Raw genomic sequence first — 20,130 nt, 5'->3', positions numbered from 1 at the left:
ATAACTTAAAAATGAACACTCCATAGACACATCCCTATACAAAAAAGCAAATAGAAAGAAGGCACAATGTATTTTCTCTCATTACACCAGGGTTCTACCCATAAATTATACAGATACATTCATTTACCTAGATTACATCGTCCTGTAAGGGCAAATGCACACGTGCTACACGTATGATTACATAAGAGGTCCAGCTTCATAAAAACATCTACATGTGCCTCTAGCTCTGCAGAACGACACAGTCCTACAGTAACCTGAACATTCAAATAGACACTTTAAATATTTATAGCTGCAGAGGCAGGTGCGAGTCCTAAACACGTACATACAATTACAGTCAAGTAGACGCTTTGGGTTTGCTCACAGATTTACCATTTTAAACCTGGAAATAGAAACACTTAATACTGCATCCTACAGAGAAAACTAATTATGATTTTGATATATCTTCTATTATTAACACAGAACAGCTTGAATTCTGGTTGTATAGGACTGAATTGTAAATAGTGGTCAGATAAAAACTATTGCTAACCTTCATTCATACTGACTCAAAGCACAATGTTTATTCATTAAGTCACAGGCCAGCAGTGAAAAAATAAATAAATATAAAATTAAATACGAGAAAATAATTTGTCATAATCACCTAGTGGATTCCCTATATACAAACACAGGATAAGAACTGTTAACGTCACCACAGAAAGACAGAAAACAGTCTGAATATAACACATTTTCTCAACTACTAACAGGACTGGCTTTGGTTTATAGAAAGGCAGATGAGAATCATGATATATTATAGATTTAGCATATATACACACACACATAACTAAACTGACAATCGGCTATGCGCTCTATAGGCCTCATTTATGAAACACAAGCAGAACAAATTTCGGTGTAAATCGTTCTTACGTAAAATTGTCGTGTTCAATTCAATGTGACAATTCATGCAAGAATGGATTTCTGAACTATCTACAGGGACATTTGTTCTGCGTGTTTAATGAAGGCGCTGTGCGCCTGGCGGGGATCTAGAAGTAGAAATTATACTGCATTTATTTTAAATTCCCCTTGTTAGCAGCAAAGGGAGGCTACTTTTGGTTGTGCAATTGTGCATTATTTAACTGGAGGGATATTTAGGCTTGATCTCACATTGAGTCATGTTCATTTGTTTGGGTACAACCAAAGGACAAACGCAAGCGGCGCCTGAATCTTCACAATAAATATTCGGTAAGAAAATATTTCCTCAAAGTGGCTTCGCCCTAAATGGATGATTTCTCATCTGAGAAAGAATAAAATGTCTTTGTATAGTCCATTTTCTAAAACAGGTGACTAAGAACAGGTTTTAGTCCAGTCAAGTTTTGGTCCAGGGTAGGAAGTGGTCCGAGATGTGAACATTTATATCCTGTGCCCATCACAGTTTGTCGTGCTCAGTTAGTGCAAAGTAGTTAATGTTCCTTCAGTCTAGAAAGAAGCAGAAAAAAGACTTGTGTTGTCAAAACTGTGTTTTTAAAAGATAGGAAGTCCCCTGACTGTTCTGGCCATTGATTTGTAAGTGTAACTAAAGAACAAGAACAAATCAGCACTCACTCGACAGCAGCTCCTGGCCGGTTCCTGTGAGAGCGAAGCTCCTTCATCACAAGTCTTAGTAAAAGCTGAAGAACATACAAACAATTTTTGTTTTTGTCATAAAACGTGTGAATTCTTGTTTTAAAATGTACACAGTGTTGTCAAACTGTATTCACCGCAAAACCTGCTTCCCTATAAGGAAGTAAAATTAGTTTCTATTCTATGTTCCCATACAATTGATAGTGACCGCTTCTGTCTAGCTCCAAAAAGGCCCAAAAACCAATTATGAGTAAGATATTTATGGTACTTTACTTCTGTTGTATTGACAAAGATGCTCGTTTTCAAATGTTTGTACTTACAGAAAGAAAACTGGCAATATATTAAATGGATAGTTCACCTGAAAATAAAAATTCTGCCATTATTCATTCATCCTCATGTCGTCCCAAACCCGTAAGACCTTCGTTCATCTTCAGAACACAAATAAGATATTTTTGATGAAATCCAAGAGCTTTCTGACCCTGCATAGACAGCAATGCAACGGACATGTCCAAGGCCCAGAAACGCAGTAAGGACATTATTAAAATAGTCCATGTGACATCAGTGATTTAACCGTTATTTTATGAAGCTACGAGAATACTTTTTGTGTGCAAAGAAAACAAAAACAACAACTTTATTCAACAATTTCTTTAAAGTTGTGTGCACAAAAAAATATTCTCGTAGCTTTATAACATTAAGGTTTAACCAATGATGTCACATTTTATTTTATCAATGTTCTTACTACCTTTCTGGGCCTTGAACTTGTCAGTTACATTGCTGTCTATGCAGGGTCAGAAAGCTCTTGGATTTTATCAAAAATATCTTAATTTGTGTTCTGAAGATGAATGAAGGTCTTATGGGTTTGGAACGACATGAGGGTGAGTAATTATTTTTGGGTGAACTATCCCTTTAAAAGAACAAAACAGTCCAAAATAATTACATTTAATAACAATTCCAGAAGTTTTAATAACTGAATGTTCTTCAGGGTTTACACTGTTTATTACCAATAATTGTACTTGACTTCCTTAGTCCTTTGTGATTTGTGGGTTTTTTAAATGAATTTGAACCCACAAAAGATCTCGACATTACTACAAAATTTATGTTCATTATAAAAATTCATTACAAAAATTAGAAATTACACTGCCATCATGCAGTTGAAGTCAAAAATTTACATACACCTTGCAGAATCTGCAAAATGTTAGTTATTTTACCAAAATAAGAGGGATCAGACAAAATGCATTTTATGTTTTTATTTAGTACTGACCTGAATATGATATTTCACATAGAATACGTTTACATATAGTCCACAAGAAAAAATAGTTGAATTTATAAAAATGACCCTGTTCAAAAGTTTACATACACTTGATTCTTAATACTGTGTTACCTGAATGATCCACAGCTGTGTTTTTTTGTTTAGTGATAGTTGTTCATGAGTCCCTTGTTTGTCCTGAACAGTTAAACTGCCTGCTGTTCTTCAGAAAAATCCTTTAGGTCCCACAAATTCTTTAGTTTTTCAGCAATTTTTTGTATTTGAACCCTTTCCAACAATGACTGTATGATTTTGAGTTTCATCTTTTCAAACTGAGGACAACTGAGATACTCATATGCAACTATTACAGAAGGTTCAAATGCTCATTGATGCTTTAGAAAAACGACGCATTAAGAGCTGGGGGGTGAAAACTTTTGAACAGAATGGAGATGTGTACATTTTTTTTAAAAAACAGCGGGCAGTTCAACTGTTCAGGACAAACAAGGGACTCATGAACAACTATCCCTAAACAAATAAACAAACAAACAAACAAAAAAAACAGCTGTGGATCATTCAGGTAACAACACAGTATTAAGAATCAAGCATGAAAACGTTTGAACAAGGTCATTTTTATAAATTCAACTATTATTTTATCTTGTGGACTATATGTAAATGTCTTTTATGTGAAATATCTTATTCAGGTCAGTACTAAATAAACAAATAACATGAATTTTGTATGATCCTTCTTATTTTGGTAAAATAATTAACATTTTGCAGATTCTGCAAGGTGTATGTAAACTTTTGACCTCAACTGTATGTCTAAGTTATGTAACAAATGTTTTTAGCTAATTTAGCTTTTTAAAAGCTTGTTTGTTACAGAATCTTTTTTAAGCCCCCTTGGAATTATGTTGAGGCACAACTCCTGGTTGAGAACCACTTGTCTAGAAGTCTCCTGAAACTATATTCTAACTATATGTGAGAAACAGACCAAAAAATGCAAGTCATTTGAAAATCTAGGATGGAGAATAAGATTTAAGAAAATCAAAAAATAACTCAAATTTCAGTTTCTCAGACTGTATGGCCTCAGAAGACTTGCAATGCACATGGGGCATATGAACTACTGTGACAGTGTTTTTCCAATTCTTTAAAGAGCCTGATTATATGGAAAAAGCTGCCTATAGGTTTTTGAAAAAACATATAAACAGCATTAGGGTTTGTTTGAACTATGCTTTCAAACCTAATGTAGTCATCATCTATTGTAACTCACCAACAGTGCTAAAAAGTCTGCGGTCATGAGCATGTAAAAGACCTGATCCCAGCCTTGTGCTGACAGCAACCCTGCCAACAAAGGTCCCACAGCAGCACCTGCACAAGATGAAAGAGCAAGAGTGACCTCTCTCAGCTCTGCATGAAACAGCGCCACAATGAAACATCAATGAGCGTCTGGAGATACAAGAATTATAACGCTCTTACCAACAGATCCAGTGCCATCTATAATAGCTGTGACTGTAGACAGAGCCCTGGCATTGCCCTTCAAACTCTTGTGTGTGCCCTACAGATAAAAAATAATAATAATAAATCACATAATTCATCAGAGAAAAGCAACAAAACAGCATCTGACGCATGGAAAAACATAAGATTACATAAACACACATTAGACCTGATAAAAGGCAGGCAGACAAACACTCACCAAGTCAGCAGAGACAGCGGTTGTGATGAGAGCGTACGGTCCGTTGACTAAACCACCACACACCAGCAGCATGCCTTTATAGCAAATAACATACAAAACACAGACCGCATAATTACTAAGCATTTTTTTTTCCATAGAATGTAATAACACATTAAAGTTGGCATCAGCTCTCCACTGTTAATCTCATTAATTCTCTCAAAGGAACGGCGTTCAAAAGCTCTTATGTAACACTGAAAGGCAACATTAGAATTGGGTTCTTACCAATAGTGGGACCCAGGCCAAACTGACTCATCATAGAGAAGCCGTAAAGCTATTAAACAAACACACACACAAACCACTGTCAGTGGTGAGAAAAATTGACACAGCAAAGAGGCTTTAAATGCACAAGCTCTCCAGCATTTGATCAACAGAATGACATACTGTGGGTGCAGCCAGTAGAAGCATCACAGCACAAGTGGTGGCCCTCTTTCCCATCTTATCAGAGATCACTCCAGCCAGGATCCCTCCTACACACAAACACACACAGAAACACTTAAGGGTCGTGATTTGTTTGGTTTTTGCATCAGTCCGCACTGCTTTTCTGTAGCTTTTCCATATAAACATGAGGTAGACAAATGTGTTTGTTGTGATTTCTCATCTCTTGTAACATTATAATGTCCTTACTGTCATTTTTGATCAATTTAAGGCATCCTTACTGAATAAAGGCAAAAAAAAAAAAAACTTTGGTAGTGTTGATAACAGTAGATACAGCTGAGGTAAGTTTCCATATACCTTGCAGAATCTGCAAAATGTTAATTATTTTACCAAAATAAGAGGGATCACAAAATGCATGTTATTTTATATTTAGTACTGACCTGAATAAGATTTCCCATAAAAGACATTTACATAGTCTACAAGAGAAAATTAATAGTTGAATTTATAAAAAATACCCTGTTCAAAAGTTTACATACGCTTGATTTTTAATACTGTGTTGTTACCTGAATGATCCACAGCTGTGTTTTTTTGTTTAGTGATAGTTGTTCATGAGTCTCTTGTTTGTCCTGAAAAGGTTAAACTGCCTGCTGTTCTTCAGAAAAATCCTTCAGGTCCCACAGATTCTTTGGTCTTTCGGCATTTTTGTGTATTTGAACCTTTTCCAACAATGATTGTATGATTTTAAGATCCAACTTTTCACACCGAGGACAACTGTGGAACTCATATGCAACTATTACAGAAGGTTCAAACACTCACTGATGCTTCAGAAGGAAACACAATGCATTAAGTGTCAGGAGGTCATTGTTGGAAAGAGTTAAAATACACAAAAATGCTGAAAAACCAAAGAATTTGTGAGACCTGAAGGATTTTTCTGAAGCACAGAAGGCAGTTTAACTGTTCAGGACAAACAAGGGACTCATGAACAACTATCACCAAACAAAAAACAGCTGTGGATCATTCAGGTAACAACACAGTATTAAGAAAAGTATGTAAACTTTTGAACAGGGTAATTTTTATAAATGTAACTATTATTTTCTCGTGATCTATAAGTAAATGTATTTTATGTGAAATATCTTATTCAGGTCAGTACTTAAAAAAAAAAAATACCATGCATTTTGTATGATCCCTCTTATTTTGATAACAAAATTAACATTTTGCAGATTCTGCATGGTGTATGTAAACTTTAGCAGTGAACATAACTGTTTCATGTCTTTTAAATATTTAAGTGATGAAGAAGCATTGATTACTACGAAAATACAAGTCAAGATAAGGATGAACTTCTTAGTAAGGGGTGTTATTAAACATGTCACAAAGAAAGAAAAGAAAGCAACTCTTGAGTGATCACATGTGTATTGAGCATTCAAAAAAAAAAAAAAACAACTGATAGCTGTCCATACCAACAATCCCGCCCACATCAAAAAGAGTTGAAAGGTCTCCAGCTTTCTTGGCATCAAGGTGAGCTGAGAAACAGGAAATACATCTTTATCATTGTGCTATATTAATGAACCAGTTCACTCAAATGGAAATTTGATAAATAATTTATTTACTATATAATTTACTCATCCTCAGGCCATCCAAGATGTAGATGAGTTTGTTTCTTCATCAGAACAGAGTTGGAGAAATGTAGCAATACATCACTTGTTCACCAATGGATCCACTAAAGTGAATGGGTGCCATCAGAATTCAAAGTCCAAACAGAGATAAAAACATCACAATAATCCACAAGTAATCCACCCCACTCCAGTCCGTCAGTTAATGTCTTGTGAAATTAAAAGTTGCATGTTTGTAATAAACAAATCCATCATTAAGGCATTTTAACTTTTATTCATCGCTTTTAGCCAAAAGTACACAACGCTTCCTCCAGTGAAAAAGTCCATCCCCCGCTGTCCTCGGAACAAAATCCACTCACATATTTGTTTAGAATTGTTTTGCACTGTTTTCTCTTGTAAACAGTGTTTGATCAGTGCATATTTCTCTCCTGATTCAGACTAGACAACATTTTCAGAAAGCAAAATTACGGACAATGCTGGAAACAATGGCTTAGTTACAAAAAAAAAAAAAAAAGTAAAAAACATCTTAATGCTAAATTTGTTTCTTTCAAACATGAAGTTTTTGCTTCACAAGACTTTAATTGATGGACTGGAGTGGTGTGAATTACTTGTGTATTATTGTGATGTTTTTATCAGCTGTTTGGACTCTCATTCTGATGGCACCCATTCACTGCAGAGGATCCACTGGTGAGCAAGTGATGTAATACATTTCTCTAAATCTGTTCTGATGAAGAAACAAACTCATCTACATCTTTATTTTTGGGTGAACTATTCATTTAACCACAAAAAAACTGCAAATATATACTTTTAACATATACACACATTCACAATGCTAGCTTGCAATTACATCCTGTATTTATACAGAATAAATTGGTGACACTTTACAATAAGGTGTTATTTGTTAACATTAGTTAATGTTTAAACTAACATGAACAAATAATAAACAACACATTCATTACACTATTTATTACTCTTTGTTAATGTTGATACAAACACAGTCGTTCGTTGTTTGTTCATGTTAGTTGACAGTGCATTAACCAATGTTAACAAACACAACTTGTGATTTTAATAATGCATCAGTAAATGCTGAAATGAACATGAACTTAGATTAATAAATGCTGTGGAAGTATTGTTCTTAGTTCAAGTTAACAAATGTAGTTAACTAATGTTAACTAATGAACCTTATTGTAAAGTGTTACCTATCATTTTAAACAAAATACATCTTGAAAACAAAAAGCATCTAAACACAGGGACATGTTATTAGTTTACAACAACATAAAAAAAAATTTTGTTAAAAAAAAACGGAAATGATGTAAGAGATATTAAATGCTGATGATGTCACCAGGGTATGCATTGTGTCAGTGCGAGTTACCTGCTTTAGTGATGTAGAGGGGGAGCCAGAAGAGGAAGGTATAACTGACCAACTTTGCAAACAGGAGACAAAGAGAGAACTCCACCACTCCCTGCAAACACACAGCAGGAGAAACTTCAGTGACGCTTTAACACACACTGGGTGATGGACAGACGGATGGGCAGCACTCACAGGAATGCGTAAAGCTCCCATGAAGCTGATGGCTGACGGTTCTGCCTCGCTCTTCACCACCACCACCTGCTGCACAGGAACACACACTCCAATGCTCTCCTGTCCCAGCAGAAGCTCTGTGTCCCAGCTCTAACAAGCACAGAAGACAAGATGACAGGACAATGAAATATCGCATGTATTACTTATAAAGGAGTGACAGATAAAAAATATACAGTGAGAGAGTACAGTGGACAAACCTGTGTTTTAGCTCCTGGCTTGTACTGCAAGTACAAGTCTTTATGTCCATTCACACCATTCCAGCTTTTATGACGCTTCTGATAAAAAAAAAAAAAAAAAAAAAAAAAAAAAAATCATGTTATTTGTTTATTGCATATTAATTGTATTTTATTATTATGATAACACAGGACACATAGGTACCATCATTACTCCAGTCTTCAGTGTCACATGATCCTTTCAGAAATCATTCTAATATGCTGATTTATTATCAGTGCTGATAATAAAAACAGTAGTGCTGCTTAATATTTTTTTTTTTATAACCTGTGATACTTTTTTCAGGATTATTTGATGAATACAATGTTAAAGGAGCACTGTAAAAGAGGTAAAAAGAGCATTTATTTAAAATATAAATATTTTATAACAATATACACTACTGTTCAAAGTTTGCATTTTTTCTTTCTTTCTTTCACTGAAAGAAATTAATACTTTAATTCAGCAAGGATGTGTTACAGTGATAAAAAGTGATAGTAAAGACTTATATTGTTAGAAAAAGATTTCTATTTTCTATTTCTATTTTCTGATTTCAACACTGATGATAAATCATCATATTAAAATGATTTCTGAAGGTTCATGTGGCACTAAAGACAAATTCAGCTCTGCAGCGCAGAAATAAAGTATATTAAAATAGAAAACTGTTATTTTATATTGCAACAATATTTCAAATTATTTTTTCTGTATTTTTGATCAAACAAAAGGAACTTTTAATGAGCATAAGAGACTCCTTTTGAAAATATTAAAAATCTTATTGATCCCAAACTTTTGAACAGCAGTGTATATATGAATGTAAATCCAAACATATAGTTATGAACCAAATAGTTACAAACTGAATATAAAGTTAGAATTCTGAATATATAAATGTAAACCTGAATATATAAATCTAAATCCAAACTTTTTATCAATTCTGAATATAACAATATAATTTGGAATAAATAAACCTAAATCTGAACATACACATAAAAATCTAAAAATATAGTTATAAACCCTGAATATCAATTAAAATACATTTTATTAGGCATATTGAAGCTTTTATTTTCCATAACTGACTAAACCAAACATGCTTCATTTCCTGTTTGGTCCTTCATAAAATATGTAAACATCTCTTTAACAACTATTAAATAATAAATAATTAAATTATAATTACAACATGAAGAAAAGGAATATTTTTGCTTTTAAATATGTATTTGTCATTGCCTGAAAAAAAAAAAAAAAAAAGTAGACTAAAAGTGGTGAAAGCTTAATAAAATGTTGACAAGTTACGGAATTAAAAGTTCTCACTTTAAACCTGTTAGAAAACGTTTTGTATCAATGTCTATGTCACTACAAATATATTATATATCAAAATGCTAAATTTTTGCATATATTTCCAATCGCTGCATCTGGTGCTTGTATCAATGACCCAATTCCCTTTTGCTTTGTTCACTCTAGAGGGTCAGACAAAAATACTCTGGCGTAACACCTCCTAAATTGCAATTAATTAATCTCTATGAATATTTAAAGATCCTTTATAAACAAACCAAGAGGTATTAGCGTAAACAATGACAGAGAATCAAGAATTATGCAGCGGCAAGCTGCAAAGTGTTTGAAGTTGCTCTTGAATTTGATTAATTCCTCCTCCACAGTCAAAACGAGGAAAAGAGGCATCAATCTACATTTCCTCCTGCTGTCACCCCCTTCCTCCATCCCTAACGTTTCTGTTACTCCTGATTAGCCACTCCTCCTGAATCAAATCAGTCTGATGAAGCGTTTCAGAAATGTGAACTCTCCCCGTGTTAGAAGAGCACCTCACGCTCTACCGAGACTCGCAGGTGTACGCATCACAGAGCCGTTGTCATAGTGACAGCTGTAGAGCATGAGTGCGTCATGTTATCTAACCAACCTTTCCTCAAACCACTGGGAAAAGACATTAACTTATGTGAAGATCACACAGACACTGTCTGTTTGACTCTCGCTCACTCTTTTAGGTTTTGTTCAGATATACAGGAAAAAAAATATTTTTCTGCATACCTGACTCAAGCTAGTTTTGCTTTATTTTTTTTCACCTGAACAGCAAAAACCAAGTGAAATTTGATATTTACAGGCCCAATACAAACCACCCTGATTGATTTTTTTTAAAGGAGTATTGACAGACCTCTCTAAAAAACAAATCAGATTCATTCGCCTGCAAAGTTACAGAAGAGACTTGTCACTCCTGAGAGATTGGATTTGAAACCCACATTTGTGTACAGTATGAACAATGCCTTAAAGGCATATACTACCATTTAAAAGTTTGGGTTTGGTAAGATTTTTTTTTTTAATGTTTTTGAAAATTACACTTTCGTTCAAAAGTTTTGGATCAGTGGCGGCACCGATAGCCAGTAGTTCGTGTGCTGACATATATAGCGCAACTGTGCTGCCGGTGACCCGAGTTTGATTCCCGTCTTTTTAACTTAAGAAAACTTAACTCTTAGCTTTACCTAAGTTTTGGATCAGTACAATTGTTAATGTTTTTTTTAAAAGACGTTTTTTTATGCTCATCTATTTAATAATAAAAAATTAAAAAAAACAGTTTGTGAAACAATTCTGTGAAATATTATTGCATTTTAAAATAAAAGTTTTCTATTTTAATATACTTTAAAATATAATTTAATTTTAAATTATGATGATTTTGAATTCTAATATGATCATTTATTATCACTGTTGAAAACAGTTGTGGTACTTAATATTTTTTTGGAACCTGTAATACTTTTTTCAGGATTCTTTGATAAATAAAAGGTTAAAAAAAAAAAAAAAAAAAATCAAGGTTTATTCAAAATAGATTTTTTGGTTACAATATACACTACTACTACCTACACTAGTACATTTTTTCTTTCTTTTTTTTTAACAAAATTAATACTTTGATTCACCAAGGATGTGTTAAATGTATAAAAAGTGATAGTAAAGAAAAAAGATTTCTATTTTTAATATTTATATTAATATTAATATTCTTAACTTTTTATTCATCAAAGAATGCTGAAAAAAGTATCACAGATTCCAAAAAAATAATAAGCAGCACAACAGTTTCCAACATTTAGAAAAAAAGTAATAAATCAGCATATTAGAATGATTTCTGAAAGATCCTGTGACACTGGAGACTGAAGACTGGAGTAATGTCTAAGGAAAATTCAGCACTGCGTCAAAGAAATAAATTATATTTTAAAGTATATTAAAATTGGAAACCAATATTAGAAATTGCAATAATATTTCACAAGATTACAGTTTTTTTTCTGTATTTTGCTCAAACAAATGCAGCCTTGATAAGCATAAAAGACTCCATTAAAAATCTTAATGATCCCAAATCTTTTGAACAGCAGTAAAAATACCATAAAATATTAATATTGTGCAATATTTTTACACTTTAAAATAGCTGTTTACTATTTGAATATATTGTAAAACGTAATTTATTCTTTTGATTTAATGCTGAATTTTCAGAATCTTTACTCCAGTCTTCAGTGTCACATGATCCTTCAGAAATTATTCTAATAACCTGTTATCCTGATATTAATTATCATTATTAATAAAAAGAAGGTCAATGTGACTGGAAATGAAGCTACATACAAAGTGGACTAACCTGATTGCTTGGAGCTGAGCTCTGTGTACTGGCGATCTTCAGATCATGAGGGTCTAGAGATACAAAAACATTCGCGTCAAAACCCGCTTGATCAACCACTTTGTCTAGCGCTTTGTGACAATTTTCCACCCAGATATATCTACACCAGTAGATAAGGCAGAGGACATATACACTTACGCTCTATTAGAAAGAGGAAGCAGATGACTCCCATGGCAGCGATGATAACTCCGGGGACGATAAAGGACAGACCCCAGTTAGAGGAGACATAATATCCAGCGATCAAAGAGCCCAGAATGTTGCCCACTGATGTGTGAGAGTTCCACAAACCCATGATGAGGCCTCTCCTGATACCAAACATGTTATGTAACATTTATTGGGGTGGTAATAAAAGATCTGTTATAATTTAGAGTGTGTAAAAAAAAACAATTTGCATCTGAGCAAATAAAAACACTGTGTGCTCATGTTTACAGCTGATTTATCGATTATATTTTATAATGATAGTGAAAGTGTAATACTTCTTACCTGCCCTTGCCAAACCAGTTACCAATGCAAGTCACAACACTGGGCCAACCAGTGGTCTGAACCAAACCATTGGCCACCTACAGACAAAAAAACAAGAATAAGAAAGACTCCTCAATGAAAATATTACAATGATTTCTGAAGGATCATGTGACACTGAAGACTGGAGTAATGATGCTCCAACAATGAACACAAAAAGACAACAATATTTCACAACATTACTGTTTTTACTTTATTTTTGATCAAATGAATGCAGCCTTGATGAACATAAGAGACTGCTTTCGTATGACACCTACCTGAACAAATATATAGAAGCCCAGGCTATGGACGTCATAGATGTATCCCATTCCAAACAGACAGGTGAAAAGGCCACTGGTCAACATGCCCACAGTCAGGTACAGGCGAATTGGCAAACGCTCTCCAATGATTCCACTGAAAATGTTGTATTAAGAACATCAGCAAAAGTAAACAAATTTCATTTTGGTGAGTTACTTCAAACTGTTTCAGTAGGTCTATTATAAAACATCTTCGAAACACAAAGATATTTTTAATAAAACCTAAAAGATTTCTGTTCCTCCACTAAATGTGCATTACACTAAAACTGTTTCATACATATTACATAATTTGAACTGGTTCATTTGAAAGTAGACATTTCACTCTGTATAGATATATTTTTCACGTCTGTAAGACAAGTATACACAGAGTTTCAAAGTTTCAAGCTCAAGTTCACAGAGACTGAGACACACTGTAAAAAACTATTTGTTGAGTCAACTTAAAATAATTTGTAACCTGGCTGCCTTAAAATTTTAAGTTCAGTCAACTCAAAAAAAGTTTATCCAACTTGAAATGTTAAATTATACTAAGTGACAACTTAGATATTTGAGTTGAATCAACTTAAAATTTTAAGGCAGCTGGGTTACTTACCCATCTGTTAAGTTTAGCAAACACAAATATCTAAGTTGTTACTTAGTACATCTTGAAATTTCAAGTTGACTAAACTTATTTTAGTTGACTGAACTTAAAATTTTAAGGCAGCAGGGTTGCACAAATTGTTTTTTATTTTTTACAGTGCAGTAGAAAGCACATCCTGTTTGCTTTCATTATTTTACAAACATGCAATGTTTCATTGTTATTGTGAGTGCACACAAATAAACGTAGAGTCTTGACAGATTCGAAAGATGTTTTACTTTTATCTGCATGAGCAAAAATGACAAGAGTATTTTAAGAGCAAGTGACAGCACCAGCGCCTCCATCTGTCATGGAGGGAGCGCGCTACTATGCAGCTTCCACACTCCACACAGACACTTGAACAGTGCATATTTTTCTAGGTTAATATTAGATTGAGTGGCCATGTAAATTTGCTACTACTTATATCTTTCAGACGGATGTGCTGCCCGATGTACTATATTACCACAAAGACCAGCTGTTAACCATCAGTCCATCACAGAATGCTTGATTAGTCACTTCCTGTGAAATTTTTTTCCTGCAACTAAGCAATTACTACAATTTTAGTCGACCATGCCTCTTCTCGTTGACTAACAGTTAGTCGACTATTAGGGGGCAGCCCTACTGCAGACAACCAGTAGCTAAATGCCGTCATCGCTGTTTTCCATGTTCGTGGAGCAAATATTTTTACACAGTTTTTTAAAATGCCGGGTAGCCGGTGTTTCGTATGTGTTTGGCCAATAAGCGTACACTTACATCACTGTTTTAGACCCTAGTCTGAAGTAGGAGCTAATTTAGTTCCCTTAAAAGGAACACTCCACTTTTTTTGATAATAGGCTCATTTTACAACTCCCCTAGAGTTTTTGAATCGATTCATCTATTCTAAGCTATGCTAAAAGTGCTACCGCCAGACCTGGAGATTGGCTGAATGGATTCGAAAACGGTAAAACTCAACTGTTTAATTCTAGGGGAGTTGGAAATTACCCTATTTTCAAAAAAAGTAGAGTGTTTCTTTAAACAGAGTTCCTAGAACTAAATGCATTCCTAGTTCCTGTTAGGGCTGCACGATTAATCGAATGCGTTTATGAGGCGCGCTTAGTCAGTAAAGCCGGTTCTTTGATTAGTAGTAAAGCTCCATCACGTGCGTTCAGCTGGAGCGGCAATTAATACACAGAGCCGTAAATCACTGACAAGCTATGCCAAATCGTGCTCATAATTGAATGCGATTCATCTGCGATTATGAGCGCGATTTGGTGTAGCTTGTCAGTGATTTACGGCTCTGTGTATTAATTGCCGCTCCAGCTGAACGCACGTGATGGAGCTTTACTACTAATCAAAGTACCGGCTTTACTGACTATGCGCGCCTCATAAACGCATTCGATTAATCCTGCAGCCCTAGTTCCTGTGCAGTGAGAACACGCCAAAAAAGTTTTAGGAACTAAGAAAAAGTTTGTTCCTCTCGTGTGGAAGCCTCTATAGAGGCATCTCTCAGGTTTCATTAAAATATTTTCATTTGTGTTTGGAATGACATTAATGGCTGAGTAAACGATGACAGAATTTTTATTTCTACATTTCTGAAAAAAACATTTCAAGCCATTGTAGTGCAAATGCATGAATATGCAAGTGTTTTATATCTGTTCTTACCTGAGATACATGCCTATGGCATAAGCACACAGGAAAGAGTAATCCATCGCTCCGAGCAACTGCTTATAGTTATTTCTGTCTATAGGGACATAAAAACAGAGATACCAAATATTTAATGAACTGGCTGAAAATGATAGAAGCACATACTGCTATGAATATAATATACTAAAGCATCTGAATCTTACCGAATGGTTTCCAGCTGCAGTCGAGTTCTTGGTGAAGTGCAGGCTGCCGACTGCTGCTATCTGTAGGCGCCTCTGTGACATGAGAGCAGTTCTTATGCAGCTCACTCTATATGAACAAACACACACAACACAACATAAACTCATATCTGACAGCACATACAGTTACATATATAGTTGATACAGGACATGACAGGGATAGTTCACCCAAAAATGAAAATTCTGTCATTATTTACTAACCCTCATGTCATTCAGAACACAAATTAAGATATTTTTGATGAAAGTCCTTACTATCTTTCTGGGCCTTGAACATGTCAGTTGCGTTGCTGTCTACGCAGGGTCAGAAAGCTCTCAGATTTCAATAAAAAATATCTTAATTTATGTTCCAAAGATGAACGAAGGTCTTATGGGTTTGGAACAACAGAAGAGGGAGTAATTAATGACAAGCATTTTCGTTTTATGGTGAACTATCCCTTTAAAGCTGACTAAAGAAAGTTCAACATGGTTAGATGGCTGCATGCCATTCACTCCTGTATTACACTCAGATAAATGAGTTAATATATGACAGAAAAAGGCAAAAAGCACTTCGAGTTCCAGTAAGCACAAGGACAACAGAGCTGATAATAGTTCTGATCACGCCAAGATCAGAGCAATATAGAGTTATCTGTGTGTTATCTCATCCAGAGATGATAAATGATGGGAAACAGAAGAAACTGAATAATTCAGGATCTAACTATACACTACAAAACTATATTAAAAATACTATTTTTTTTCAGAACATGTAATCTTTAACTTTAAAGTTAACAAAAATAACTTACAGTGTGTGTAAAGGAAATGATGAACTTAATTTAAAATGTAAATATTACTTTTTGGCAACTTGTGTATTATTGTGATGTTTTTATCAGCTGTTTGGACTCTACTGCATCTACTGCAGAGGATCCATTGGTAAGCAAGTGATGTAAAGCTACATTTCTCCAAACTCCTCTACCTCCTGAATAGCCAAAGTGTGAGTATTTTTATATTTCCAGGTAAACTATTCCTTTAAAGGGGTTGTTTAACAACAGTGGTTAAGTTACCTTAACAATGCTGATGGGCTTCCTGGACAGATGGAAGCTAGTGTAGAGCAGGAATGTGAGAGCAAACGTGAAGGCCCTGTACCTGCATGAACCAAACACAGCAAAGTTCAATGAGGATAAGGAAATAGGGACATTTAACTTTCCTCTTGTCGTGCTCTGTCGCAGACAGATCAAAAGACAGGCTGTATTCCAAAACAAGCCCAAATATGAATACTGGACATATGCAGCTGGCATTAAACTGCATGAGTGGCTAACAGCATACCCACCCACTGTTCAGTTACGCAAACAGCTTTGCTTAATTATAGCAAATAAATCAGAATTTAACTGGAGCCTGTCTTACTACTGCTTAACGTCATACTATGACGGGCAGAGCAAGTTTTTTATCTATTGGAATCCACTACTATAAAGTGCTGTGAAAAAGTTATTTTATTTTATTTAGTTATATTATTTTGCATTTGCATATTACATAAAGATAATGCAGGTGAATACAAAATGCATGGGAAAAAAAGCTGTCCAAACATACTTGGACAGACTTGTTGCCAGTTATTGCGAAAGCATGATTGCGTTGCTGCACAACCAGTTACTAGGTTTAGGGGGCAATTACTTTTTTACGTAGGGCCAAGCAGGTTTGGACAGATTTTTTCCCTTAATAGATTAAATCAGTATTTTAAAACTGCATTTTGTTTTTACTTGGGTTATCTTTGTGCAATATTAAAATTTGTTTGATGATCTGAATCATTCAAGTGTGACAAATATGCAAAAAAACTGGAAGGGGGTGACAGCTTTTTCACAGCACTGCATTACAGTTTTGCTAGATCAGGTTTAGAAACAGCAGCTGAAGTCTATACTGTCTTTTTTCTTTTGCTCTGTCACACAAAACTACTGCACACACAAAATTTGAAAGTAGTATCTATCTTTTTTATTTTAAAATGTACTCAAACACCATGATGAAAAAGTGGAAAGGCAAAAGATGAATCATCATAAATTTACTGTAAGTGGCCTGTTTATAAAACATACTTGTTTATAGATGGCGCACAAATCACACACACACACACACACACACACACAAAACACCATCAGGGTAACACACACAACATAAAAAAAATGAAACAAACAAAAATAAGAAACAATGCTAACAGCATACTTTAGACAAAACATGTCCTTTTAAAGAGGTCATGAACTGCCTTTATCATTATTTTGTACTGTTCTATGAGGTCCCCTTATAATTAAAGATTTTTACATCAGAAAACATCATAATTTAGAAGTAATAGGCTGTTTTTTGTCTATTTTTTACCCCCCTCATCAGAACACTCTGTTTGATTCGGAGATAAACACCCAATGCTATGATTTTCTAATAGTTGTGCATGTTAGACAGCCTACATTCTTTGTAGATGGACGTTGCTGGTTGCCTAAATACTCAGTACATATCAATCTGTAATAAAAGACAAAGCTATAATAACCACATAATAAAAACAGTCACGCATGTGTGGTGCGACTTTACTGTCAGGTCCAATATATGCAGCACAACGTCTTTTAGTTTCAAACTTCCTGAAAAGCTTGCGCCAAATTGTTCCTTGTTTGTAAACGAATCCGCAGTCAAATGAAGTGAACCAAGGACTAAGTTTTTACTGACACGGTCTGGACCTGTATTAAAAATAAAGTTAATCCACTCTTTCCTAATGTTGGGATCAGAAGGAAGGCTATGCAAAGTGTCTTCTTGTCTTCAAAACCATCTCTATCGTTTGGTTTCAGCGTAGACTGGCGTTCGCCTCTCTTCTATTTTACAGGGTTTTTTTGTTTTGTTTTGTTTTCACAGTGCAATGCACAGCTAGTCTCTTTGGTTTAAAAGAGACTTTTTGTAATTCTTCCTACTAATGCAGCAGGGAAGACGTTATTAGGCTATCATCTATATCATCTTTAATAAGTTTACTTAAAGTACACTGGAATTTAAACACACCTAGTCTAACCAGTGTGTTCTTCTGAAGAAACTCACTGAACCGGATTTTTCACAAACTATTCTGAAGCTGTGTCGATGACGCAGGAATGCAATGGAACGTAAGCTCTGATTAAACGTAGACAGGTGTGTATACATTTACATACATCTATTTCAGCTTCCACGGTCAAATAAATGACTTCTTGGTTTGGTACAGAAAGCATTATCAAAGATTATATTTTATTAAAATACAGTACGCATTTAAGTTCTAATCTATACTATTCTCCAGCACAGATCAACTATATTAATACCATCTTAGCAGACCCAGACATGTCTGAAGATTCTTCCAATTTTGAGGGGGGAAACTGGTGGAGTTTAACAGAATGGATGCTAAATTGTGTTAAACATACAATGTACTGAGCTGAAACCATAGTCAAAACATTTCAGGAACAAATTTGCAAGGGCTGGGCAAGGACGTTCCAAGTTAATTTTTATTTTCACTTATGACTTTTGCTTTTTAACAATTATGAAATCAACATAAAACAATTATTGTGCCACACTGTGTTTCACAATGATGTGGTTCAGTAGTATTTTTACTAGGCTTTGGAAGTGTACAACCTGTCACTGAGTAAGTGTGATCCCACTACTGCCCAAAGTAATTGCGATTGTTTTTTGATTTTCTATAATCAAGCAGTCGTATGAAAGTCTACAAAGTTTTGCGTGTCAAGATGATTGTCAATCCTAAACATACAGCCAAAGAATATTTATAAAAGAAACACACTCACCACTGGTCCCTATTGAAGGATGCCAGGAAGCGGATGCCAGGTGGGACGGGTGCCATGCTTACGTACGTGTGTGTACTAGTGTATTACAGCTGCTTATTAAATCTCAAAGATGTTAGGCAGGGTGCCTGTAGATATGTAGTCACAAGACCCATCTCTGACCAAGAGGTCCTTGTGATTTGATCAGAAAGACACAAGATTCCATTATGAGGAGTCGCATCCGTGGCTTTATGTCCTGAAGAAGCAAAGAAAGAATGAGGGAGTGAAAGGGAGGTGAACAAACAATAGATTTACAGTTCAGTTACAGCACTTTATCAGTCTTTTCTTCTTTTAGGAAATGACAGTCTCATCTGTCAAAGCTCATAAATGACGCGACTTATAACGTGGCTTCTACTGTACAACCAGAAGCAGTGTTTATGAGACGGTCTCACAGCCGTTCAGTCTGAATCTATGGTTAACTACAACAATACCAAGACAATTAGCATTTAATAATATTTAAAAAAGAATCTGAATAAATGTAACGTTACTTCATCACTGTAATTTTGTTCGGTCTCTTCTTGACAGTTGACAGTCCGGCTTTGTATGAAGGTCGTAAGAATACGTTTTTAATCAAATGTGACTGATAACACGCTAAAAGAGCATATGTCAAAGATATACACGCATAAATAAATGATTAAACTGAAAACAGCAGTGTGGTCTTACCGTATGAACCGACTCTCTGCTCAGCGTTGTCTTCAGCAACCGTTTCTGCCGCTTCCTCGTTCAGTCGGGCGGAATAACGACGCCAACACGAACAGCGTGAATGACGAAGCACCAAGACACTGTTTCAACACTGTGACTTCAATATTTCAAAATAAAAGACTCTATTTTGACGCGTAATTATCTATGGTAATTATCCATATAATATAACATTTAAATTAAATGTGTTACGTTAAAAATTAAATAAAGTGAAAGAAAAATTGAATGGGCCCCCGAGACAAGACAGAGCTATAATGAGCCAATGTTACTGAATATACATAAAATATAAAAAAATTATTAACATTTATTACAGAGTGCACAACATATATTAATGTGTATATTATTATTATTAT

General features: G+C 34.8%; 1 protein-coding gene across 1 annotated transcript; it reads right to left on the bottom strand.

The window, feature by feature from the left end:
* Positions 1 to 542: 542 nt before the first annotated feature.
* slc37a1 (solute carrier family 37 member 1) lies at positions 543 to 19,834 on the bottom strand. Its single transcript, XM_051119810.1, has 20 exons — positions 19,742 to 19,834; positions 19,043 to 19,274; positions 16,325 to 16,406; positions 15,252 to 15,357; positions 15,067 to 15,145; positions 12,774 to 12,909; positions 12,481 to 12,557; positions 12,136 to 12,302; positions 11,959 to 12,011; positions 8,333 to 8,410; positions 8,097 to 8,225; positions 7,926 to 8,016; positions 6,401 to 6,463; positions 4,950 to 5,035; positions 4,791 to 4,839; positions 4,530 to 4,603; positions 4,313 to 4,391; positions 4,107 to 4,204; positions 1,576 to 1,640; positions 543 to 1,449 (listed from the first exon to the last, which is right to left on the bottom strand). Exons 2-20 carry the CDS (start codon positions 19,096 to 19,098, stop codon positions 1,434 to 1,436), a joined length of 1,584 nt encoding a protein of 527 aa, XP_050975767.1. The 5' UTR covers positions 19,099 to 19,274; positions 19,742 to 19,834; the 3' UTR covers positions 543 to 1,433.
* Between the last annotated feature and the right edge of the window lie 296 nt (positions 19,835 to 20,130).

This window comes from Labeo rohita, chromosome 9 (genome assembly GCF_022985175.1).
Source record: "Labeo rohita strain BAU-BD-2019 chromosome 9, IGBB_LRoh.1.0, whole genome shotgun sequence".
Taxonomy (NCBI): domain Eukaryota; kingdom Metazoa; phylum Chordata; class Actinopteri; order Cypriniformes; family Cyprinidae; genus Labeo; species Labeo rohita.
Note: the sequence above shows the minus strand (reverse complement) of the source record. Positions and strands in the feature narration are given on the sequence as shown.